The sequence below is a fragment of the Serinus canaria genome, chromosome 2 (assembly GCF_022539315.1).
Source record: "Serinus canaria isolate serCan28SL12 chromosome 2, serCan2020, whole genome shotgun sequence".
Taxonomy (NCBI): Eukaryota; Metazoa; Chordata; class Aves; order Passeriformes; family Fringillidae; genus Serinus; species Serinus canaria.
The window spans coordinates 90,195,718-90,222,891 of NC_066315.1; the positions used below are offsets into that span (position 1 = coordinate 90,195,718).

The window sequence follows — 27,174 nt, forward strand, 5'->3', positions numbered from 1 at the left end:
AATTACAAGCAGAGACATCTTATATGGATATTTCCAAGCTCTCAGGTGTACAGTGGTTTTGGGATGAAAACCACCAAACAGAGCTTGAAGTGCAGCATATTCTCTCAGCAGGCACAGTGGTCAGAACAGCAAGATTAGGTATCCTGCATCAGCCTCAGTCTGTAAACTCTTTCCTCAGGGCTACATCTGATTTATATCCCTTCCCTCCTAGAAGAGAGCTCTAGAGAAGTTCCTGGTTTAGCTTAATATTTGGGATGTGAGTGCTCTTCTGTCATGATTTTAGAGTTAAAGAACACTATTATTTTGGAGTTAACATATTTTAGAAGCAGTATAAAACTGAATTCCTGAGTGCTTGAGGGAATTGCAGTTCTTCTTTTATTTTCCACAAGAACAGATGTTAGCCCTGCTGCCTTGGGATTGTTCCAGCTCTGGTAATTCTGTTCTGTGTACCTAAAACTCTCGCTGAGATTTCAGATGGATGAGGAAGTTATTATTTACTAGCTTTTCACCAGGACTCCTCTGGGACAATAAATGCCATAAAGATGCAAAATTTTAGTATTACTGTTCTCCCTTCTCTAAGTAGACTCTCATTTTATTATTATTTCACTGTAAAGGCCAAATATAATAAGATTTTGTTGTTTGATCCTCTTCTTGCTTCAATCAGGGACAAATCCCTTTTAGCTCCATGGTGAGCGGGAGGCAGTTCTTACCTGGCAAAGTGCTCTATTAAACAATTTGAAAATATAATTCAAAACCTTAATCTAAAATCCTTTTTGCTCACAGAAAATGTAAGAGAAACTTCTTTTGAGATGCTGTCTGGAATTAGTGGAGGTATGTTAAGAGTGCTGATCAGGTGTATTGCTGTAAGTTAGTAATGAATGATTAGGCTCAAGAGCTTGTTCAAGCGTGTTTGGAGAATGTGTCGAGTGTACTGTATGGAATTACTCGACTCAGATGTCAAATAACTCTGAGTGATTAAAATAATGGGGTGGAGTTTAGCAATTTAAAAGTAATGTCTAGTGATGACTATAAGAGCCTGAGACTTTAAGTGCAGATCATGTAAATCAAAGAAATGCTGGATGTTTTGACAATCATTTTTGCTCATTGTATATATTCTTTCAGATCAACAGTGTAATTCTTCACTGGGTATAAGATGACTGGGAAAAAGAAACATGGAAAAAAGATAAATGAGAAATCTCAAAGCATACAAATAATATTCTGAAGGCTGAAGCAATAGGAAGAATATTCATAAGCCAGTTTGTTGAAATCTCAAGAATGTGTTTTCTACTGTTTTTTGAAGAGTTTTCATCATACTACTCCAAAATCTTCTCAACATCTGCTTTTCTTGAGCATTTAGAGAATGAGTAAAGCTCATAAATTATAAATACAATACTAAATGTGCCTAGACCCAAAAGCAGGTTCATTTAGTAAATAAATTCTGAAGTATAAAATTAGCTCTAATGTGCTTATATTTATCGTCTCCGGCACTGTTTCGGATACTCTAAGAAAAGAAATAAAATACATACATTTTCTATGACAGTTTTTGTCATATTTTCTATGATATTTTTGTACCCCATTTACAAAGATATATTGATTTAGGTTAATTGTACTTCTCTCTATTGCTGCATAGTTTCTTGGCAAACTTTAATTTATGATCTGCTTTCATTTAGGTTACCCCATCACTGGTCAATTTTAAAAAGCTTTTAAAATGAGCCTTTTTTTGTCTTCAGTGATGGTGACTTGATATTACAAGAATTATAATTTAGCATGGTGGGAATTTTTGCATCCACCTAAAAGCAAAATTTTCCCTTGGGCAATATTTTGCAATGTGACATTTTTACTTTATGGCCAGTAAAAAATCCTTAACTTTAAAAACTCTATTTATTTTAATTCTCTTTTCACACTGCAGCACTTCTGAGTTTTTAGCTTCACAAATTAACATATTCTCCACTGTTGTTAATCTTTACAGCAGCTCTAGGCACAAATATTTCTTAACTTGAATACAGAATTCTGCTGAGTATGAATCCACCTGCAGCAGTGTTAAGAGTGGTGTTATTAGCTGACTTAGCCTGGAAATGCTCTGAGGTTGTCAGGTCTGATGTTCAGTGGATTATATTTTCGTACATCACTGCTCGTCTTTTCTGGCAGTCATGATTTCTATGAACTAGTTTTCTTCCTTGGAGAGGTGCTCCAGTTGCAAATAGGATTCTTGGAGCCTGCAAGCATTTTAGTGAAACACAGGAAAGTTAAAGTATTATAATGGCACTTATTGCAGATAAATGCACAGTACATTTTCAAATAGTTTCCTAGTATTTTTGGAGTCAGCTTTTAGAACTTCTGTGTTTGTTACTTTCTGCTCTTTTCCCCACCATCTTCTCATGGGTTGTTTTCTCATCTGCTGCTGAGGATGAGTTTGGCATTTTCTAGCCTCTGCTAGAGCCACATAAAGATAGTTATTTTTTAGGATTTCATACAACAAAAGAGATCTTCAGTAGAGTATATGGCATGGTAGGATTTCCCCCTCGGAGTTCTTAGCATAAACATTTGGAAGCTGATGAAGCAGAAGGTGCAGCAGGGCCCTTGTTGGAACCTTTTCACTATAGGACGTGCTCCACTTGGGCTGCATCCCAGCTTCAGTCTTGCCATGGCAAAGCAGGACAAGACCAAAGGCAACACTTGGAAAACTAAAGTAGGCTGCCTTTTAGTTTTTTGGGTTTTTTATCCCCAGCCACCCAATTTGAACAATTTGTAGGTAATTCTAATTTACACGTTTTAGAAAACTAATACTAGGATTCTGATTCCTACATTATCACCCACTCTATATCTGGTCCATAGTGACAGCTGAGGTTGTTGGCATGTAAACCCATTGCACTGGACAGGAATCAGATTCTTCTCTAATTTTTTATGAACAGTTTTAATTGAGCCTGTGACCTGTTGTGCTTCACTTGTTGGATCTTTCTGTGTGACAGTAATTTTTCCAGTTTTGTCATTCATATTGACCTCAAATGCACCAAAACTTATAACCATGCCTCCTACTAACCTGTCAGAAATCAGATTATTCTTTTAGAACACGGTCTATAAAGAAGTTCACACATCACTCTGCTGTTGTTACTTTTAACAGCATCTATATTTTTATGTATCAGCCTCCAACATCTAGCCAAAGCTTCATTAAACCTTATTGCCTCTCCTAAAAAATCTTTCTGCCCTTCATCCAAGAACTTCTTGAACTGCTTTGACATCAAATCTTGTGTATGTGGCTTAGGACAAGGAGAGCTGTACCCAGCTCTCTCACTTACATGTCATCAAACCTTTTTGGCCGAGTGACCCTTCATCCTGACCATAACCTGAGAGTCTCTGTGCAGTGTCACTTATTTAGTATCAGTAGGTGTTATAACAGGTAATTAGGTGAAAACAACTGAACTCTGACCAAAACAAGATAATTTGAGTACAAAGAGTGAGCCACTGTCAAACAGTATCATAGATGGTGTAAATAAAGCTGTCTAGGGCTGATGTTTCATCATCACTGCAGAGTATACTCTATGTACTGCTGGTGACATGGAAATATGACTGTAATACTGAAAAACTGAAGAACTTTCAAGAGTAACTCAACACAAATAATGAGATTATAGAGAATTATTTGAGGGAAGAGTGGTTCCATAATAGCACTTTTAAAAATCAGCACGGTTTTCCATCTATGATGGATTGACATAGGGGGTTTTATCTGCATAAATTAGCTATATAAAGACCAAGACTTGAACTGCAACTCTTTGAAAAATCAAGGTACTACTTTATAGTTTGTAAATTCTACACTTTTTCTACCTCATAAATTGTGCCTCAAAAACTTCTGGTGAAATTCTTCTGCCTGTGCAATTTCAGTTCTGCCTCATTCATTCTGGCTGCTGAATTAGACAGTGGTTCAATAATTTTTGACTCTGCAGTTAAGATTTTGTTGTGCAGAAGCAGTCATCATTGTGAGTGCAGAAGCAGTCATCATTGTGAGTGCTGCAGAGCAGCCAGAGCTAAAAGCCACACCTGGAGACTGCAAAGAATATTGTCCCACAGTAGAGCCTGGCAATTTTCCCTCTCTCCCTTAGCCATCCCCAGTGAAGGACAGGTCCTGCTCAATGCAAGGAAGGAAATAGCATGTTGATTTTTTTGTGAAGTCTCAAGCACTGAAGACCTTACCTCAGGTGGCTTCCTAGTCCTGCATGCTACTGCTTGACCTGCTTTCTGATACACTGCGGTGTTGCTGCATTTGCCTGGGGACTGCCAGGCATGGTGAGGCTTCAGCTTCACCGTGTTTGTGCTGAGCTGCTTTGGTTAAAACGTTCTTCAGGAGTTACAGAGCGGAAAGGAAGTTCCAGTGGTCAGAAGTGCACGTCTCATCTAAACGTGAATTCTGTGAGACAGAGGTAAACTTCTGTAGCCTGAAGGTTCTTTTTCTGCTGAACTCAGATGTTTGCTTCAGACCAGAGAAACATGCGAGCTTGTCCAAGAGAGGCTTCACTGACATTTTCTGTTAGATATTCTTAACGCTAAGTTTTCTAAGATCATAGTCAAATCTCATAAATTTTATTATTGGTACTTTCGCTATGAATGACACTGAAGACTGGCATTTGAGACACAAAATATCAAGCTTGTCACCTAATTTCCTTTTTTTTTTTATATTACAATCTTTTCTTGGTGTCAGGCTACACAATTTCATCTCCATTACGACAGTTTCGTTGATATAGGAGCTAGGCAAACGTATAAGAAAAGCAATTATGACACTACAAAATTTGATCGGGGATTAAAAGTATAAATTGCCTGAGGGAAGAACACATACATCAGTTAAATTGCATCTAGAAATAAATCAGTCAAGCTACACATAGAGCTGAGGGATAATTGTTTGCTGGTCCCTTTGGATGAGCGCACAACAAACCGACACAGCATTAAACACCGGGTCACACGCTGATTGCTGTGAGTAGACCTCAGCAGCATCACAAATGCTTTGCAAGGACCTTTCCATTGTAAAATCTGGAATTTTTAATTGATTAATGATTTTATGTGTGTGATTTTAAAGCTATTAATTTTAATGAGATTTATTCTATAGCCTACTCTTTAAATGCAAAGACGGCACTGTGGAAATTTGGATCTCTTTGCATCTAGATGGTGTTTTCTGCTAGTTTCCATTTTGAAGATTCAAGTTATATTATAGAGGCCAAAGAGCCACAATCAGTATTCTAGAAGAGATTCAATGCTCAGCTTTCAGCCTAATGTTCCAGACCTATGTGTGCTAGCATTAAGTTTTCCCTCTTACAGAAAGTAAGGGGAAAGGATATGGGAAGAAAGACATCCTTTAGTGGTTATTTCCTAACAGTGTACAGAAAAGCAAGCTTTCTCTCTGCTTTGGGTCTATTTTCCATAGCACTGTCAGGCTGTTAAGTCCCAAGGGACACAGTAGGGGCCATTTCCCCAATTTGAGGCAACCCTTAGCCTGTGAGAGAGGGCAGGGATCCTGCTCCAGAACACTTCTAAAATGCATCTCAGCTGCTCCTGGGCTAAGGAAGAAGCTGTGACAGAGGGAACAGAAATCCCTGTAGATGTGGTTCAGAAAACATTTGGATAAGTAGCTGTTATGAATCATGAATATTAAGCGTACTTTCCCTTAAAACCTAAATAGTGGCATCTGACTCATTGGGCTCATGAATTTCTGTAGCTATTCCTGCAAAGAACATGTACATGGATGGAAGGAAGGAAGGAAAATGTAACTACCTTGCCAATTATTTCTTTTCATTCTTGTGTTCTATGTTTGGGCATTTGGGGTTTTTAAGATCTGGGCACTTTACTTTTCAGGTTTTTTATGTTGCACCAGTGAGTAAATGTCAGCTGTTAAAATGTTCAGGCAACTAAAGATGCAGCTAAGCACTAAGAATATTGATTTTCTTTTCTAACTTATTATTCAGTAGGTATTTAAACATAAGCATACAGTACTGTATTTCTGATTGAACTACATCTATGAAGTATTAAGAAAAGTGGTTGCCAAAATTTATGTATATCCTGATAATCATGTTATGCATCTTTTACATTTATAGTATGTTTTAGATAAGGATTTTGGTCAATTAGTAAGTTGGTCAAAGGCTCACCCAGTGATGAGTGATAAAAAAGTTATATTAAAAAGAACTCCGTAATAGTTATAAAATAAACCTGGAATACCTTAATTATTCCCCACTTGCAAATATCAAACTGTATATCTCCCTATTGTAAGTTGAAAATACATGTAAAGCAAACCCAAATGTTTAAAAATTGCAGAAAATATTTTCTGTACTTATACTTTAAAATATTGGGGGCAGAATAGCTGTCTTTCATATTTTCTTTCTGAAAAATATTTTTCCTGAGGCTTTCAAACTGCTCATACTGGTCTTTCTGTTAAGCTCTGATTAATTAAAGTGCTTAAAAGCACACTGAATATGAAGAATGAGTATTCCAAATGGGCTGTATTGAATCAAGTCTTTAAAGCGTACGTTCCTTGTTTTGCATTACCTTGTAGAGGCAATGTTTAGTACCCCCTCTTTGTGGAAGTGTTTTACAATAACCCAAATGTTAGCTGTGATAGAGACTAAACTTTGTTATACAAAATGTGAATATTATACAAGTTTTAATGTGCATCTCAGTGAAATTAAAGGCATGTCAGGCTTAGGTTTTTCAACAAAGGCATGCCATCGCCTGGGGGCTTGTCATGGCTGGAAATCTAGTCTGTGACATGCTTTTCACTTCTCTGAGTGACAGGCGAGGCAGTGCTACCTCTGAAATATAACGTGTTTAGGCTCCTGCTGACTGCATGTATTTTATGATCTGAACTTATAACAGAATCATAGAATATCCTGAATTCAAGTGGAGATAATAAAATTGAAGTTAGTGTTTTAATTTTAGGTTGGCTTTGTTTTTTGAGGTCTGCAAACCGTGGACTCCTCTCAGTTAGTCACAAAATGCAGCTGTATGTGATGCAATCCCAATGCACCACCGCAGCCTTATTTTCTCTTGTGTCTTTCATACTGACTGCATTTCCACAAAGCTCAGCAACTCCTGGCAGTCCATAGATGAGAGGAGCTAGGAAAGAACTTGCTCCAAATGCTCTGTGTGTCCCTAGTATAATCTCATTCAGCAGCCAACCTCATGTAAGAAAGGGAACAAGTGAAAAAAATTCTGAAACACAGAAATTCCTTTGTATTTTAATGAGAAAGGAAAAGGGATGGCTATCTTTCTCTGTCAAAGTATTATTATTATTATTATTATTATTATTATTATTATTATTATTATTATTATTACCTCAATTAAAAATTATTTATTTCATCATGATATTCATATTTAGTCACTATTACATTAATAATATTTAGTTGTTGTTTCAGTGTTATTTCAGTTATAACAATGGAAAAGTTACTTGAAAAACCACAGTGTTTTAAGGAAATGCAACTTTAAGTTCATGTCACTTTACCTTTTGTTCATTGGCAGCCAAAATAAATACATTCAGAAATCAGACAATGCTGTCTGACTTAGACATTGGTTGCAGTTATCAAATGTGGGTGGTTTGCTCTGCAGATGCTGTGGAGCACAGCCTTGAAGTCTTCCCTCTCCCAGGATATTCACATTGCTACCTTCCCTACAATTTCTCCTCCACTCCAAGATGGCACTATCTTTTGCTCTTATATCTGTAGTGATAAAAAATCCTGCTGGTCATGACCAAACTTGAAATCTTTATTAAAAATATATTTCTCCCTCCTAGCCTTTGTGCTGTGATTTAATCTGCAACTCCTGCTTCAGTTCCTAAATGAAGAAGCTTTTTTTGTCTGCCGATTGCCCCCTTCAAATATTTGTGACAACATCTCCTTTTATTGTTATTCAGCCATTCTGTATAGGTGGCAAGGTCTTAATCCCCTCCAGGAAATTAATCCCTATGTACTTAATTTGATTTAAATTCCTCCCCCAATGCATATGTTAGGAAGTTATGTGGCGGTGAGCAGGCCATTGATTTAAATACTGTGATCTGAGAGAGGAAATAGTATTTGACATGTATGATGTTGGCAAAAGGTGCTTTTGTGCTGTGGCTTTCTGAATTTTCCTTCATTAATTCACATCTTTCTCTAGTGGAAGTGTTTGTGTGTGATAGGAGCTTTCTCAATGTAAGTTGTTCCAGATCTTACTCCAGACAGATGGGGCAGTTTTCCTTACTTTCTCACTATTTTCCCTCCTTGCTTTTAGTCTGAAGATTAGTTTGTTCAGATCTACCTTATTATGTGGTAAGCCCTGGATATTTTCCTGTTGTAATTTCCACATTCCTGAAGCCTGCATGTTGTTTTCAGCTTAATCTTGTCATTAACTGCAGGATGGCAGTACTGATGCAGGTGAGTACAGCTGGCACCTTTCCCAGCCTTCCTTGGTGCAGTCTCTTTGCAGGCAGGGTAACAAGGATGCTTTTACAGACAGTGTTTCCAGTTTGTTGGTCTATAATGTTAAAAAAGGCAAAGCTCTAAAGTGATTCTCATATTTGCCGTATAGTGCTTTTAAAATACACAGTAATTAGCATGCATTTGCACTCAATAATGGCAGGCTTTTAACACTAAAAATACAAAATATTTCTTTGAAAGTTGGATGTTTTGAAATTCTCCCCAAAACTAGGATGCTATTTTTCACATTTTAAAGTTCTGCATATGCCAGCATAAGGAAACTGTAAATTTGCTTTGGTTTTTTGTTTTTGGGGTTTTTTTTTTATTTGTATGAAGTGCAAACCACTTTTAAAAAACTCTCCAAACCACAGAAAAGGTTATTGGGGTTATAAGGCAACAGGAGAAGGGTGGAAGCTTGTTCCTACTAGTTATGTAGAAAAGCTGAAAAAACATGGAATGCTTCGTCTAGGAAGTTGTTGACAAGCACTGTTTTTATGATCTGTTTGAAAAACCTGACCTGATTTCACTGTAGAGAAAGGTTAAGTGAAGTTTAAAGATGACATCATTTGCAAGCCACCAATTTTTGAAGGCCATATATCCCCATCCTGCTAAAAAAGGTGAAAACAAGAAAAATGAAAACCAGATGGTGCTCTTCGCTTTAGCAGAAGCGGTCATAACTCTCTTCAGATTAGCCATCTAGGATATGGTAGAAGAAAAGATGATTCATCTTAAAAAATGGTGTCATGTTTTTATTTCAGGGCTGCTTTTCAACTGTTCCCCATTTTGTCTTGCTGTTTCCTTTTTGATTCTGTAATTCCAGCTAACCCACCATGCTGGGCAGTAAAGTGAGCTCTGATGGGAACTGGGAGTTGAGAGTAATTTCTCTCTTGCCGCTCACAGGGCTCTTGGTGTAGAGCTGGAGTAACCCAGGAGCAGTGGGCTTGGGCTGATTTGTGTGACCCAGGATACTGCAACACTTGGAGGCAGCACTTGAGTGAAGCCTGCTCCAGAGCAGGCACCAATTCCCACTCTCTGTGGAGACAGACTCTGTGCTAGCCTCTAACAGTAGCTGTGTGGGGAGAGGGCTCTTTTGAAGGTCAGGCACAGCAATCAGAGCTCTGTTGTGGAGCGTGCTTGAAGTGTAGCCAACACATTTGAATTTGAAAGCATTTTCTTACTGAGTGCATATTCTTATAACTGCTATCTGCATGATCTTTCTTTTCAATGGGTGGTGTTTCATGCAGCGTGTCTGAATGAAAAACTTCTGTTTGCTGCACACTGAAATGAACGGCCAGGTTTGGCAAAACGTGAGAGCTTTTTCTGCATCTGATGCTTGCTGAAGTTTTGCAGTGTTTGTAGGTTCAATGGGAAAAGGCGAGCTAACACAAGACTGTAGTTCTGATGAATGTACTTTGTACTTTGCTCTGAGGAAATCTGTTGTTTATTTCAAATGTTGAGCAACAGTATTTTTGTTCAGCTGATTTTCTGTTTACATCATCAGGTAAAAGAGATAAGAAGCAGGAAACAAAATGCAAATTGGGAACATCAACAGCATCCTTAGTTCATTACAGGGAAGGCTAAAGTTGTGGAACCTTAACATATCTCCCTGATAAGCATCATGCTGAGATATACCGAATTTGTTTGACTGCATACAGTGACCAAACAATTGTGATTTTACCTAATACACATAGAAACAAAAAGGACAATTTTAGTACAACTAATACCTGTTGGGAAGAAGAGAATTAGGAGAAAGTTTGCAGCATTTGGTGTACAGAAAATTTAAAAATAAAACTACGGTAGGAAGTTATGCATTTGAAAAATACTTGGTTTTCATACCATAGGTTCCATAGATAAATTTGAAACTAAAGATGGTTCATCTCAAGCTATAATTGGAGCTCTTGAAGGAAACTGTTTCTTATAAAATGAAAATTTTAGAGGAAAAATCCTATAATACTAAAAGAGCATAATAGTTCCTAGAACATGTTTGATGTGCTGGGCTACTAGACTATCACACATGGAATTTATTTATATTTAATGAAATAATTGCAATCAACATGGAAAATACTTTGTCTGCTATTTCCCTATTCTGCATCTGTAAGTAATATTCAGTATATCTGTGATGTGTGGCAAACTGGTTTTCATACACTTTATCCTGCAATTTTTAATATAGGGAATATTTTATACTCACCTGACCAACCTTTTCGCTCATGACGAGACAAAGAGTTACCATAGTGCTCTACAGCATGTAATATAGTAAATTGTATACAGTACATTGTATACATGTGTGCAGTAAATTGTATAAATTAAGCACTGTTGAATAAAGACAGAGGATGCCTTATGCTTAAATTGCAGAAGATGCCTTATGCTTAAATTGCAGTGGGAATGTTAACCCCATGTGAAATGCATGATGTTTGGACAAAAAGGTTACAATGGCCTCTGATATCTGTATGTGAAGTAGAAAGTCTTATCCTTCTCCCTTCAGTTAGTAGGAAAGAGTATTTTGCTTAGCTGTCATCAAGAATATTTAGTCCATTATTTTCAATGAGGAAATTCCATTAATAAAAACTTGATGGAATGAGAAGTGACTCAACTTCTAGGAATAAATCTTAAAGACGTTCAGAGGCTCAGAAAATCTCCAAATTATGGTCTTTATTAATAAAGTAGTACATGTTCTGGATAAAAATAATCATCATTTGGATACATTTTGACAAGAAAAAAAAATTTGAATGCTTTCTTGAGACAGAAATTTGTATTAATTATACTTCACTGATGTCAGTAAAAGATTTCAGATATTTTATATGATGCTGTTGATCAAATACTGGTTAGAATGACTGGAGACATGAATTTTCTTTCCAGATACCATCTTTAAATAGGATATTGATAGTCTTCTATGGGTTAGATATAAAAAGGTTTGCAACTAGGAGCAACTTTATCTGTGGATCAACTACTCCCTGTGTGCACTATGTGGGGAGCAAAATAAAATTTAATTTTTAAAATGTAAGAGTACAAACACCGTGTCTCTTTTCAAGAGTATGAACATACCCTGGCAGAAAAGAGTACGGACACTGTGTCTTTGTCTGTCAGACAGACTGTGTCCACCCCGGGAGATAAGTCAGAGAGTGCTGGAAATTGTTCCTGGCTTCCAGCCACAAAAATTACTGTCAGGGGTTACTAAGCAAAATCTCTTTTCTGAACACATTGAGTCAAAAAAGTCACATCAGCAGCAGTGAGCATCTCACCTCTTGTGCTCCTGTATATACCCCCTGCCACATTGCAGAGGGAAGATTTCTGATGAGAAAAAGGAGAAGAGCGAGATAAATGAAGCCCTCCGCCTGTATCTAGGGGTTACCAATGCACCTCATCTGGTGGATGGTAATAGAAGAGAGAGAAATAAGATTGAAAAACAATGCTGCATAAATTCCTTTATCTAATGTGGACAGTAACACAGTCCATCAGTACCACCTGATAGACAGATCTGCACTGAAACTTCCCACTCATTTCCTAAGAGTACCTCTACAGAGTGTAAAGTTATATCTGATACCATGAGACACACCAATTTGGCCCTTCCAAGGAAGTTGACTTGGCTTATAGGCTTCAGAAAAAATAGTCTGGAATAAGTATCTTCCTTATATGAGTATTCTGAGTTTTTGAAAACAACATAATTTGTATGCTAATGAGGTTTCCATTATTGAAATGATTGCTTTCTTGTCCATTAATTACGTATGCTTTGATCAGTCGGCATTAGTGCTGTGCATAAAATAGCTTTACAAATATTTAATAAATGGGCTCACAATATTAGTGTTTTTAAAGATAGTTATTGCTACAAATTAAGAGATTCCTTTTCCAGCTTAGAATATGAAGATAAATAGGGTCTAATTTGAGAAGCAATTGTTAGCTGTTTTGCAATTATTAATTCCTTTTATGAGTGATAGAAAGAGAGTAAAATCTCCTTTTAAGTGTTATATCCTCATTCTAGCTGGGATTCAACATTGTCATATCACTGCAATATAGTGAAAAACATCATAAATATTCATTGAATGCCAGTGGCAGAGAAGGAAATACTTTCTTATTCTAATACCACTTTCATTTAAGATAGATGAAATAAAAGGCTTCTCATTAGTTATTTTGGGACATTTAATACTCTATAGGCATGCCATACACTTGGCCAATTAGCATACATGATTGATGACAAGAATTCAAAAATAGAAGTAACGGATTTCTAAGGGCAGCTGTGAGTACAGGGTTTGCTGCTATTGTACGGAGCAATGCAGTTTGTCAGAGTATTAAAAAGAAATTTAGTCCCATTCCATTCAGTGTGAGTGTGTTGACCAAGATAAGGGAAAGGTTATGATACTGGAGATAGCCAGAGAAAATAATGGAATCTGTCATTTGTCTTCCTTTGGGCTGTTTAGATATTATTGCTGTCTGTCCAAGAAGCCAAGCATCTGATGCTGAAATGCTTTAATTACAGAGGTGTCAGTGTGAGCTTCAACTCCCACTGCTTTTTTGGAACTTGCAGTGTTGGATCTTTTGTAGGAAACTGAAGAGTACTGCATCTTTAAGCAATGGTTTCTTTGTTTTCCAGTGAGATCTCTTCCAAGTTTAAGGCTTCCTAGATCTTGAAGGTTTGATCTCTTAAACTGACAAGAAGGCTTTTGAGTATGAGGCAACCTTCTCTTTCACTGGGAATAGAAAAACAGGCAAAGCAAGGTCTGGGCCTCTGTGATTGCCTTGAAAAATCTATGCTTAAAATCAGCTCAGCAGCCTTGCAGAACAGTTTCAGGACTTCTTCAGCAGAAGCTGAGGTGGTGCCAACAGTATCCTCAGTGGATTTACCCTGGCATCAGCCGGCTCAGTTGCTAGTGTGCTGCTGGGGCTCAAACAGCAGTTCAGCCCAGCTCAGTATGATTCAGGGGTGTGAGGCTGGGAAGGGAGAGAGGGAAATGAAAGCTCACCTTGTATTCAAATGAGTCCAGCCCTTTCTGAATGGGAATTAGTGTAGGTTTGTGTAGGTTTGTTATTGTCTAAAGTGTGCAGTTATGAGTTAGTAAAGATTTTCTCCTCTTTTGAGTGGTATTCTGCCACCCTCAGCTTTTTGATAGACACACACACACATTTTTAAATCAAAATTTAAATATCAGTATTTTCAATATTTAGAAAATTATTTTTACAGTTTCAAAAGAAAAAACTATTTTCCTTTCAAGTAAAATATTTTTAAAGTCTGAAAACTGATATTAGCCCTTTTTCCATGGGAAAACTTATGCAGGTTTTTTTTTTTATTTTCCAGCCTTCTTTGTATACCCTGAACATTTATTCTTTTTTTTCTTTTCATTGCAACTAAGTAAAGGATATGCAAATTTCAAATTCTTTTATGTGTTAAGTAAATGAATTGTGTTATTCTGCCAAATTATCAGAGGAGAGCTTTAATCTGTCTACTTTAGGACTACCAGAGGCATTTAAAGAGAACATAGGTGGGCATATGTGTCTGAGGTTCAGAGAACAGCAGCCCAGAATGGCTCCTCTCCAGTCTCACTTTCAGGACACTGAAATTCAATCCCTGCCTCCATTCTGGAACATGAAGTTCCAATACACTTCGTGCATGAGAGAGACATTTCAGACTGGCCAGCTAAAAATCTTCCTCCTCTATAAAACCAACTTTTGTGGTGGAAAGATAACTCAACTGTTTTTTGTTCCTCTCCTGTTGCAGCTCTGAGAATACCTAATCTGTTGAGAGGAGAACTACTTGTTCTCTGCACAAATATAGTTTATAAAAAGAACAGGGGAATCTCCTTCAAATAATACTGTGAGCCAAATAGTAAGCATATGGCAAATAATGAGAGGAACCTGAAAGCAAGAGGAAAGCTTAAAATGATAAGAAGATTCAGGTTCAGAAGGAGTCTTCTGATAGAAATACTGGAAGTAGAAAAGGCTCCCTATACTGAGTTTTATAACTTCAGGAGCTTAGGTATGAATATTTATGAGCATCCCTATGAAATGCATTGATGGGTAGTAATTCCCTAATTCCCTTCCAGTTCCAGATTTACTCTCTCTGATTCTGCCTGTGCTTCTCTTGAAGCAAGAACTGAGAGCAGTACCTTTTAAATAAGTGCAAATCTTTTTTCTTTTTCTATGTTTTTTTAGGGGGTATTTTGGGGGGGGGGGGATTCTTTTTTGTATTTGTTTGGTTTTGGTGATGGTAGAGGATTTTTTGGTTTCTGGAGCTTTGGGGGGTTTGTTGGTTGTTTGGTTGTTGTTTTGGTGGGGTTTTTTAGGGTTTTTTTGTGGTTCCTTTTTTTTTTTTCCCCTTGTTTGTTTGTTGGGTTTTTGTGGGGTTTGTTTGTTTGTTTGTTTGTTTTTGGTGGGGTTTTGTTGTCCAGAAACAGCTTAGTGGTGTCTGAGCTGAGAAAGGAAATTCCCTAGGCTAAGTTTGCTAGTCTGGGAATCTGTACTTTTAGACTGACACCAATCTTGTTTTCCCATATAGATTTACCAGTTCATTTACCTGGGTGAATCTGAATTAGTCTGCATGGCATGGTATAGATGTCATGCAGACTAATTCAGATTAGTCTGCATGGCATCTATACCATGCCTGTGGAAATGCTGGGGGGCATGGGTAGGAAGAAGATGTTTAGTCTGCAGCTATTTCATAGTACTATCTGGACTTTAATCACTACCTTGAGTCAGAATAAAACTAAAACCAGGACTCACTTTTCATTACCTTGCTTTTAAACTAATTTCCACAAATTAGCTGGTGTGACTTAAGGGGTAACAAGAGGATATCATCTGTTGTCTTGTTTTTATCTCCATTATTATGTCCATGGGGAATCCTGAAGAGTTTTCAAGTCATATAATTCCTTGAAAAATACACTTTATCTAATAAGTGTCCAGGTATGTCTCAGAGTTTTAATTAATTTTAGGGAGAGAATGTATTTAAAACAACAAAGTGTTTCATAAATTTTTTAAAAGCATCCATCACAGTGGGAAGATATTTAAGTATCAGGAAGCCTTAACTTCAGTGTTCTGAAAGTCTAGGAAGAGTGATCCCAAAGGAACACTGTGACTCTAAGCATCACTTTATGGAGTCTGAAGAGAGCTGCACCTTTGGGATCTGTGACCTGTGCCAGGAAAGCTGTTATGTTGTCTAGGATCTGATGGTACATGGCACAGACAACTCAGAAACCAAACCAAGCCTCTTCAGCATCTTCGGATCCGAGTGTTTTACAAAGAACCTCCCATCTTTCCTCACCAAAACTGCTACATGCATAAAAAGAGAGAATCTTTAAAGTGTCAAAATGATGCCAGTTCTATCTTACTGACTCTCTGCAGGTTGTTGGCACAGGTTAGAATAGCCTGAAGGATTAAAATGGACAATGAAAAGGGCTGAATTTGATTTTATTAAGAATATGCTGGTTAGATCTCCTTCATGCCACTGCCAAGCCTGTTCAAATCTCTGTGCTCAGCAATGCTAATGTTCTTCTCTGCAGCTTTCAGTCAGAATTTGATGCTGATGAAAGCTTCACCTGGAGCGATGCAGTGCTGAAGAAAGGGAAGAGGATGAAACTTCTACTTCATTATCATCAAGCATAGCAGTCTTCAGGAGTCCTTTCTGATAGCAATATAGACAAAATCTGAAATGTTAAAGAAAAGTAAATCTGAGAGTCCTAGGATTGGAAATAATGTAGGCTAGGCTTTCTGGCTTTACAGAAACAGACATCTTAAATGTCATAACAATACTGGCAATTGTCAGGTAAAGCCAAAACTATAAATGGGCTAAATTAAAAGGTTGGTAGAAGCTTGCTGCAAATTTAGATGAACAAAAATTGTTGTTTCATTCTGAAATTAAAAATGGACCCATTTCAGCAATGGTTATTGGGAAATGTATTAGAAAGCCAATCATGGACAGTCAGATCCCATGTGCTTTGAACTGTCTTAGTTGATTTGCTAAAGAAAAGTTTAAAATACTCTAATCACTAGAAACATTTTATGAATATTGAATTAAACTGTCCCTATGTAAGAATTTGAGTTCCTATGTAAAAGCTTGTACTGAGTAAAAAGAGAGAAAATAAGAGTTAGTGTTCTGGACCTGGATAGCTGTTCACTACAAAGAAACACCTTTTGGCATACTCATCTTCCCTGGTCAGCATCAGTTTACATTCTGCCTGCAGGGGAATTTTTGGATGTAAAGAAGTCATGTAGCACTGGGAATGAGTCTGCTATCACACTCTTTTCTCTACCCAGTAGGGAGAATCATCCACAACTGACAGGAATACGTACTTAGAAAGAGATTTGTTAAGCTGTCTGGTATATGTAAAATTTTTAATTCCCCTTTCCTGTTAAGGCAGTTTTGAATAAAAGTTGCTCACTTAGATAATAGTCTGAAGATACTGTGCTCAGCACTTGCACATGGGCAATGCCAGTGTGTTCTACTTCGGACATGAAACCTTTGTTAGTAACAGAGGCTGCCTGCTCTTTAGAAGGAATAGAGTAAACAAAGTAATCTCCTGTGTCCAGCCAATGTGGCTGAGCCTGGGCAGGAGGTGCACAGAGAGGAGGCAGTGGGTCCTGCAATCATTTGGGTCATCATCAGAACAAATGAAATACAGCCTGTGCGGTTCTGCTCTCTTCTGAGATTAATGTAGTTTAAAGAAAATGGAAGAAATTACTTCAGAACATCATATGAAATTGCAGTGTTGAGGAGATGGAACTGCTGCTTAATGCAGTGTCCTTAAAAGGCTTTTTGCCATCTCTTCTGACTCATTCTTGCAAAAGCAGTGGGGAAAAAACCCCTTGGTGGTGGAAGATAACGTGCTGTTACCTGTTTCTACAGACACACAAAGCTAGAAAATGAAATCATCCGGGGCTCAACCTCGTAAGAACAATTCTGAACATCACCTTGGCAGCTCATATTTACTCTTTTATACAGAATGGGAAGGGCTTGAGTTCCTAGTCCCAGTGCTTCAGACTGTTTCCTTTTCTCTTGCCACCTTGAAAGACAGGTTGTTTACATCAATGTTTTTATACACTCCTGGAAGAGATTGAGTCAAGAGACAAGGAACTACATTTCTCATGCTTCAGAAGCCAACCATAGATCAGGAAATTGGCTAAATACCAACAGTCAGTGCTGTTATGTAGCATATATATCACCAGACTTGAAAGCATTTGTTGCACACTGTTCCAGGGCCTGTAATTTTGTTTCTGAAGTACTGAGAAAAAAACTTGCAAAATAGCTTCTCAAGTATATATGTTTCATTTCAATTTCTTTCCTGCCATGCTTTTAAACATAAGACCACTAATGATGTCCAACATAGAGCTTACCTGATCACTGACAGAAATGACTCACAAAAAACTCTGTCACTGGGTAAAAATGATATGGCCATAAAAAATAAAAGAGCATCTAACTGCTTTGCCTTTTGCTGGACATAAGCCCAGCTTTATATATAGAAGCACATTAATGACTAACAAAGCACAAAGGTTTTGTCTTTCTTCACCTGCAATGGCCAGCAAGTGTGATACTGTTTGTTGCATGATTTTCTGGCTAGCATCCTTTTCTCCCCCTTTTGAGTTGCCTTTGAATTGCTGGTACCTTGTCAGGGAAATTATTCCCCTAATCTTACTTCTGTGTGTAAACCGAGTGCTCAGATGTTCGTAAATGATGCCTTTGCTTGCTGTGCTGAAAGAAATGCTATGATTGTGCTGTCTTATTTCAGCATAGCTGTGTAAAATTGTTTAGATGCATCTAAATGCTAATCTAATGGAGCAGCTTAGTCTGGGCTTTTGTCATTGTGCTGCCAACAGCACACTTTTATTCAGTGACAACTGATGATACAGGATTCTGATGAGATGGAGGAAAGAAATTCTGTCTGATCCTCTTCTGCTTCCTTCACTTTCCTGAAAAAAAAGACCAAAAAAAACCCACCAAAACCAAAAAACTCCAAAAAATAAAAAACCAAAACCAACCAACCAACCAACCAAACAAAAAAATCCCAACCCCAAAAATAGACCAAAAAAAGAGTTGAAGTTCTGCCTAATATATGGTAAAGATCAGCTAGAAAAATATTAGTTAGAAATAGAGGCTCCCTTTTTCACAGCAAGAGCATCTGACAAAGGCATTTTCAGTTATGCCTTTGTCAGGAAATAAATAAAATTGTAACAGGGGCTTAGAGAGGGGAGACAGACAAAATAAAAAAATCCCTTTTCCTTGGAAGAAGAGGCTGAATGGACTGGAACTCATTATTTAGAGGGGAGTGTATCGGCAGCATGATGAAACCATGTTGGTGAGGCTTCCAGTACTTTGTATTTCCACACAATCCTAGACTGAGGATTTATATGAATGATAGGGACATAAAGATGCTACACTTAATTTTAAACTGTAAGTTTTGCTCTTCAATTCCTATTTCTTCCAGCCCAGCTGTAGAATAGGACTCTTTGCTGTCATGATATTAGGAGATGCACTCTAGCTTTTTCTTCTTTTTTTAAAAAACTTGGGTTTGGGAAATGATTTTAATTCCAGATAGTCTAAAGAAATTATTTTATATATCAGGAATTAATTTTTTTTAATTTTGAGAAACCCTATTTCTTATTCTGTAGGCAAAGAAGAACACAATGGGCAATGCCACAGACTACTTGAATTAGCTAATGCTAACAAAGATCTTGGCAAATATGAGAAACAAAGCCTATCTTTCTTATTAAAATTGCTGGATATTTTTGTCCAGAACAGGTTTTGCCATTAGGGAAGGAAAAAAAAGGAATTTAGATATCTCTCTTCTGTGTTCTTTATTTCCAAATTGCCTCTGATGTGAATCTGTACATTTGCTTATCCCATACTTCATTTGTATGAGTGCAGTTTCTGTAACCTATTCAAAAATCATTAATATTTCCTGATCTCTGACCTATCTCTGAGATAGAATTTTTCATTTACCTGTCTGACTTGCAAGAGCTCACAGCAGCTACATAAGAATATATGAAGTGTCTCCTGAGATCTGTAGATTGGGTCACGTCCCAGTCCTCTGTTTCTAAATGAAAAAAATATACAAGTAATCCTCATTCAGTGCAAATTTCGGGAGGTCATTACCTGTTCTGCAAAGGAATAATGTGGAAAACATCACTGATTTTTCTGTGTTAGGCCAAAGTCCTAACAGATGAGTGCCTCCTAGTTCCAATATTAAGGAATTGGATGAAGGCCAGTTCTTCATTCTTCTTTTCCATCACTTTCATGATTACCAGATTTTGTTTTTCTCAGCAATTGTCTTCCAACCATTTATCTTCCTTCTTCCACACTGTTTTTCTCCAAAACCAGTGGGTTTGGGTGTGGGAAACTACTTTTAAGCATATGCATAGCATTGTTAAGGTGGAGATGGATACTCAATGTATGGAAGTAAGCCTGTTCATGTGTTTCCTGCTATCTCTGTCATGGCTAGAACAAAAGTTTAGATGAGAATGGTGGTATTGCTTCATTTAGAAAATGTTGGCCAGTACCAGGTTTTTAGCTATGCTTCACCCTGCTCTTTGAGCTGTTCTGCTGCTCTCCAGACAAGAGTGTTCAGTTACCCAAAACTTTTGGAAAATGTTATAAGAGAGAAAACAGGAAAGGAAAAGACATCCCAATGGACTGTTAACTGTTTAAGATTTTAGTTCCTAATCTTGAAAATTTTGAAGGAAACACCTTTTCTGAAAATAGACTCAAGGCCTGAAAAGTGTGGGGTTTCGGCTGTCTGTCTCTGTCCCGACATGCGTAGGATGGTTCTGTTGCCGGCCGAGCTTCAAAGGACGAGTTTGGACTCTGTAGCTTTTCAATCTACAAATTGTTTATTATTTCTTATCTACAAAATTTTCTTTCTGCCCAGCCGGGATCTGACTAGCAAGGCAGCCAAAGGCACTCTGACCGCCCACGGGGCGGTCGCGTCTTTTTATAGTAAAAACTACCTATATCATATTTACCTTTTATTCCCAATACCTATCACCCTTATTACCAAGTGCACCTTCACCAGACCAATCTACAAGTGCCAATATCACACAGAAGATGGACGACAAGAAGAAGAAAGAAGAACCTTGAGACACGCCCTGATCCCTCCATCTTGTCTCCATAACCCCCCTGTACCAAAACCCTAAAATCTATATTTCACCCTGTATATATATCATTCCTGCACCATTCAAACCCGAGTGATTCTCATGTCCTCATACACAGGTGGAACATCCCTAGAAGGGTCAAATTCAAGCCACCAAGTGCTTTTGGCGACATTCCAGGTCTCCGAGCCCCCCAAGGGTTCTCTCGGTAACTCTGGACATCTGGAATGATGTGCTGAGTTCCCACAGAAAAGCAGCAATCACTGAGTCTGCTTTGATCAAATGTTCTAGAAACATTTTATCCACACTCTAAAGATATAAAATCATGGACTGAGAAGCATTGTTGATTTGATGGAGCATTTTAATTTCCATCACCCTCTGCCTTCTGTTCTCCTCTCATTTATCCAAGGATGATGGTTACCTCTTTATCCCACAGGGGATTACACATTCACTGCTGTCTCCCTGGTACCCTCTCTTGCACTCTGCTTACATCTCCTGTGCTTAGCTCTTTGTCTGCAGCTGAATGAGTGATGTAACTAGGTTGAAAGCAGAAGAGTTGAGCACAAGCTGCCCTCAGCTGGAAGCTTGCCGTTTTGTTTCAGAAGTGAGGTGATACTTGCAGAGCTAAAAGCCTGTTAGGTAGGATAAATGATATTGCCTTTCTCTATAAACACCACTCTCTTGAACGTGAAGTTTGGAGGGTGGAAAAGGCTGAGAATTCCAGTGTGTAGCTCTTCACTGCCCACAAGTTGCAGAACCAAGAGCCACAGAATCCCAGCTTGCTGCTTTGTGTGTGTCAGGGAAGGTGTGTCAGTAGCTAAGGAGTCCTGAATGAGTAAATTGAGTGCAACAAGTCAGTAGCAGCCTGTGTGGACTGCATGAAAACATAGAAAGACTTATAAAAGGATCTGGGCTAACAGAGAGTGTCTTGCTCCCTTCCTCCTACCTCCTTCTGCTAGTACCTGCCTCCTTTCAGGGCTCCTTTGTGCTGGCTCTGGTCCAGTAATTCAGGAACAACATATCACCCACTCGTCAAAGCAATAAAAAACTAAAAACACAAACAAACAAGCAAACAAACAAAAAACCAAAACAAAAACCAAAACAAAAGCCAAAAAACCAAAACAAACCACCGAATGTATTTTGCTGGTTTAGCAGACCACTACAGCTCACACAGAGGCCTGGTGAATGCTGAGCTAGCACCAGGTAGGTGTAGAGCTGTAGAGCTAGGAACAATGTGAGAGGCCAGTAAGCTGCCCTCTGGGTGCTGGCAAACTCTTAGGTTTCCTATCCTGGGATGCTTCACCCTCCTTGGCTGGTACTTTTATTGGACATAGATCAAAAAGGAAACTACAAGTTCAGAAGTACACCTTGATTTCAGCAGATGTCACAGAACTTCAAGAAACAGATTTAATTTCATATATTATATAAATATATAAAAATGTATAAAATTATGTAAAATATTATTTCAGTTGTCATAGTTACCTTACTGCTTTTCAGGTATTTCTGCATGCATTTATTTAGATTGTTTACTTGATATCAAATATCTCACTCAACTACCCCAAAAGTGAATGAGCTAACTTTTTTTGGGGGAGAATACCAACGGTCACTTTTGGAGTGGTTTTGACTGTGTGGTCTCAGATGTTTCATGAGATGCCACTGGCTTTAAATACTGTTATATGAGGAGATGACTTGTGTATTGGGCAGAGTAGCCCAGATTCCTGGGCAGTGAAGTGGAACTGAAGCAGTATCCTGAAATGTATTGGCCCATCAGAAAACATTCGGGGCAGAGAAGTCCTGTGGTTTTTGACTGTCTTGCATCCAGCTGTGGTAATTCTGTCAATGCTCTCATGGTCTTTCCTCTGATGGAATATTTGTGTTAATTTAGCTTAAATGTATATTTATGGCATTTCAAACCAGCAATAAGATAACAAGTAGGCTGGGTAAATGATGAACAGTTGAATAAATAGATGTTAGATGCCATGTGGTGGAAGACTGCTGAAGGAGGAAGTAAACATGGTCTAAAGCAGACATTTCTTGTAGGGATAGTACTGAAAATTATTAAGTAAATACTATGCACTTATGTCTCTGTTTACTAAATTTGAGATAGTTTGCAGGAGAAAATACACAGTAAATTAAATGATGACAAAGTCATGGCCCTGACTGAGAGCGCAGTTAAGGAGCTTATGAACTCTGGTTTGATTAAAGAAGACAAAGACAACTAAAGATATGAATGAAAAAATGTGCTGGCTGTGGATTTCAGTGTCTGAAAAATAAAAGAATTCTAACTTTGTCGTGGGCTTCTGTCCAGAGCTGAATAATAGTACTGTCAAAGATAATGCAAAGAAAATTGTAATAAATACTAGTGCTCAGTAGCTGAAAAAGAGCTGATGACATGTTCATAAAATAGCAAAGAGACCTGCTTTTTAACCACCAGGAAAAAAAATAGAGAAGCATAATACACAGTTCCTTCCAAGTAGAGAAAAATGACTGCTGTAAAGACAGGGGAAGTCCCATGTGTCAGGAATAAATCCAGTGCTGGCTAATAATTTGTAAGTGTGAATGGATGATGTGGATTCCTTATTCTGACCACAAATAAAGGACTAATGACTTTAGATAAAAGGGAAAGAAGACATTCAAGGAGGGTAGAAAATGTCTTTTTATTAAGGGGGTGAAACAGTTACTCTGTATAACAAAGTATACAAATCAACATTAGGGTTTGTAAAACAGCACAAGAAACATGATGGTAATCAGAAGAAATAGGGAGATGATGTCCTTGTATGTGGCAAGGGTGAGATTGATGCTCTTGAAATGTTTGATCCAGTCTGGTTTTCATCATTTGTAAAGGACATTCAAGTTTTTTGAGGAAAGGAGAAAAAAAAAAAAAGACAAACAATTACAAGGGAAGCAGGTCAGAGATGTATCAAGAAGCAAACAAACAAAAACCTAAAAAACCTACAGCATAAGCTTCTATATTTCTGTTTTTCGAGTTACCTAACTTGTACTGTGACACTAGTATGGTTTATACTTATGGTTGTGGTACATTTAAGAAAACTAAATAAAGTACATCTGTACAAAGTTGTATGATGTGTTATGCAGCTGCAATGAATCCCAAATACAGGGATGTGTTTGGGCCAAAAAAACTGAAATTCTGTGTGCCGTGGTGGCACAGCAGCAATATCCAGGGCGGGCAGACTGTGCCAGACTGAGCCCATTCAGCTCCTTTTCCACCCTCTGCTCACATCTCTCTCTGTTGGACTCCAAGCCACAAACTTTCTATTTCCTTCCCGTCAACTTTTCAAGGGTCATTGCTAGGGTGAAGATGCCTGTCCACAGCTCAAAGTTGTGCAGATCAGCTGGGCAGATTGCTATTTACTCTGACATTCACTTTTACAACCAGTAAAGAAAAAAAATGTAGAGGGTAGGTTGAAGAAAGTTAAATAAGCACCAAGACACCAGTGTGGTTTCTGTTGGTCTCCATTGAGATGAGCTATGTGTAATGAAGAGGAAAGCTTTGCTAATTTACTATTTAATTTATACTAAAATGTGGGGTTTGTTTTAAGTGCAAGTTATTCACTTGAGCAGTTGATTTAAATGCTTGTTCAGGACCAAGGTCTTATTTTACATCTCTTGAAATAAAATTTTTACTTGTTCAAGAAATTTTTTTTGAATATGATGATCTTTTTCTGAAGAAGTTAGTATCAACATTGCTTCAATTATTTTCTTTAATTCTATACAATCATTTGTCCTTTTGCTAATCAATATCTAAATATGCCTGTGTAATGTCACAAAAACACAGTGGAAGGTAAAAGAGGATTTTGTGTGTTGCTATATTCACGTGGATTTCATAAGATCTAGGTTTTATAGTGTGTCACACCATAAACTGCAGTTTGTACTGGCATGTGTGCTGGAATGTGTGGTGAGGTAAAAAGAAAGGATGAAATAGTGCTAAGACTGGCTTTTGGAATGTCACATCCTAATGTGTATATTAGTAATATCTATTATTCAAACATCCGCCACTTTAAATAAAGAAAAAACACTTTTAGTAATTTATGAGTCTCAAGTGTAAAGAGGACAACTCTCCAGCTAAATCTTATGGTGTGTTATCTCAGTAACAAAGAAACGGCTTGATGTGAGCTCTAGAACATCATCAGATTATAGTTCATTTCTCATGCCATAAATCAGCACACAATTCCTAAAGACAGCTTTCTGGAACACTGATTGGCTTATTTCTTACTAGCATTACTGTAGTTTATAAAATTAGATTCAACATTTTATTTTCTATTTATATCACTTTTGCTTCAAATGTGATTATCTTTTTTTAAATAAAATAGCCAGAAGATTGGGGGTTTTGCTTCTTAAAGTTTTGCACAATGTGGCTTACACTTTTTAAGGTTTCTTCTGTTTATCAAAGGGAAATGGTGTTTTGTGGCTTGCAGAAAATGGTGGGGAGTTGAGTGTGCTGTACTACAAAACTATTGCACTGTTCCTGCAGGGACCTGACTTCAGTACTTCAGTGCATCCCTTCAGTGACCAGAAGGGGTTGTCCAAAAAGTAATAGTCTGGTACAGAGAATGTACTGTAGCCTCACAGGTTTACCATTTGGTTTTTTAAACTGATGTCTGCCAAAACAAAGATTTATGGAGATGGTGTTAATAAGCCAAGCCAGGGATGAAGGAGAACAGCAATCTATCTTGACAGCATTCAGCTCTCCACTACAGGTTCAAAACATTAAAAATACTTACCACAAATGAATGAAACCCTCTTCTTTCATACTCAGTTACGAAATAGCTGAACTAAGGAGGAAATTTAACAAGATCTTTTCTTAATTTAATCCAGAAAGATGGCATAAAAGATGGGAGCAATTTCCTAGGGATATTTGAGGAGGTTTTAGCATTACATGACCACTATATTGAGAAGTGTATAGCACCACAAATGGTAATACTGACTTAAAGACATCACAATTAAAATGAATACTAGGACACACATGTTGGTATAGTACAAAACCAAGCCATAGGAGCTACTGGTATCCATAATCTAGTAGGATAAGTATATAAGACAAGATAAATAACTTCTAGAGCCATTTGGAGAACTGTATGATGGATGAATGAAGTGGAAAACTATTTTTTGTGTGATCTTTGAAGATTTTTGCATCTCCTTCATAAAACAAACAGTGAGAATAAATTGCTTGCATATATCTTATCATCTGAAATTCAGTAACTTGCTGGCTTTATTTTGTTTCCATATCCTTGAAATGAAAAGTGGGTGGTAACCCTGGGCCACTTTCTAAAGCCACTTGAAATCTGCAGAAGAGAAGGCTTTAAGGAGGTGTTCTTGAGTTATTTTGAATCTGTTTCAATCTTCCATCTTCGGATTTAATCATTGTTTTGTTAATTTTAATAGTCAATGGAAAATTAAAATGTTAATGGTAAACTATATTATGAGAGATTTATAAAACTTCTAAGGTGTTTATTTATTTTATTTAGGGCGATGTTGTTTTCAAAAATGGAGAGAGGATGGGAACCATCAAATTTACACAATTCCAAGGTAGGTTGCAAACAATTTTCATTATATTATGTATACAGTTTCAATTTTCATTATGTTATGTATGCAGTTGCATTTGTTTCAGGATGTTATAAATACGTACAATTATTTTGAAAAGGAAGTGCTTGGAAGATGCAGAAAGGAACTTAATAAGTGTGTATTACCCATTTAAAATGTGGTATTTCTAGGAATTTTTCTCTATTACAATATCCATATTTACGGAAACTACTGATCTATAGCAACCTGTACCTGTTTAAAAAACTCTACTGGTCAGCAAAGTATCCACTTCTCAATACAGTTTCTTTAAAACCAATGTGAAGTGGATTTTTGTTGTTAAGCTCTTTCAAGTTAGTTTTTGCGCTCTCTGAAGACTCACTTTTGACATTCTGCAACTGCTTGCTAAAAGTTGCTTCAGGAGTCAGTCCCTCAGTGTGCAGAGGACACAAACTGCTGACCCCATCCCTTAGAGGCAACATGCTCCACAGCACAACTCAGCAAGCCTGCTGCATCCTCTCAGCCTGAGCTGCTCCTGCAGGGAATGGTCTCAGCAGCAGAGACCGCGAGTGGAGCTGCAGGGATTTGTCAGGGGCCATTTGCAGCCAGGATGAGGCACTTGCTGGGAGAGGTTTCTGCAGAAATGGTGATTCATGTTGTAGCTGTTTCTGCAGTTTATAGAATGCAATTCATGTGGTTTTTTTCCCCAGGCTGAGGCTGAGATAAAACAAGAGATGATTGCATTTGGATGGTCTCGTGAGGGTAGTCATAAGCTGGCAAATTCCTTTCATACAATGCATGAGAGAGAAACTTGCTCTCCCTTTGTTTTCAGGAGAGCTCTTTAAACATAATCCTGCTAACCAAGTTACAAAGGCTCGTTCTTTAAACAGAAATTGTCTGATGTATGGACATTATTATTAATGAACAGCAGTGCACTCAAGGGGTTCTGTTGTTACTCATTCTGAGTTACTGAAGCAATCTTCAGAATTGCTCTTGCCTTCACAACAGTAAATGATGCTATTAACTCATGCTCCCGGAAGCATTTCCACCAAAACTTTGCAGACACAGTAACATAATCTAGGAATTCTTGCTCAATACTAATGATGAATATTGGTTGCTTCCTCTTCTTTCTCCCCCCTGCCCCCGTTTTTTT

The 27,174-nt window shown here is 37.7% G+C and overlaps 1 protein-coding gene across 1 annotated transcript in view; it reads left to right on the plus strand.

Moving 5' to 3' along the window:
- The window catches only part of LOC127059258 (gamma-aminobutyric acid type B receptor subunit 2-like), a 262,204-nt gene extending 235,262 nt beyond the window's left edge, over window positions 1–26,942 (plus strand). The window contains exons 8-9 of the mRNA XM_050971022.1: window positions 25,970–26,030; window positions 26,854–26,942. Of these exons, the coding sequence (XP_050826979.1) occupies window positions 25,970–26,030; window positions 26,854–26,942 (150 nt within the window). The remainder of the gene's footprint in view (window positions 1–25,969; window positions 26,031–26,853) is intronic.
- Window positions 26,943–27,174: the final 232 nt, after the last annotated feature.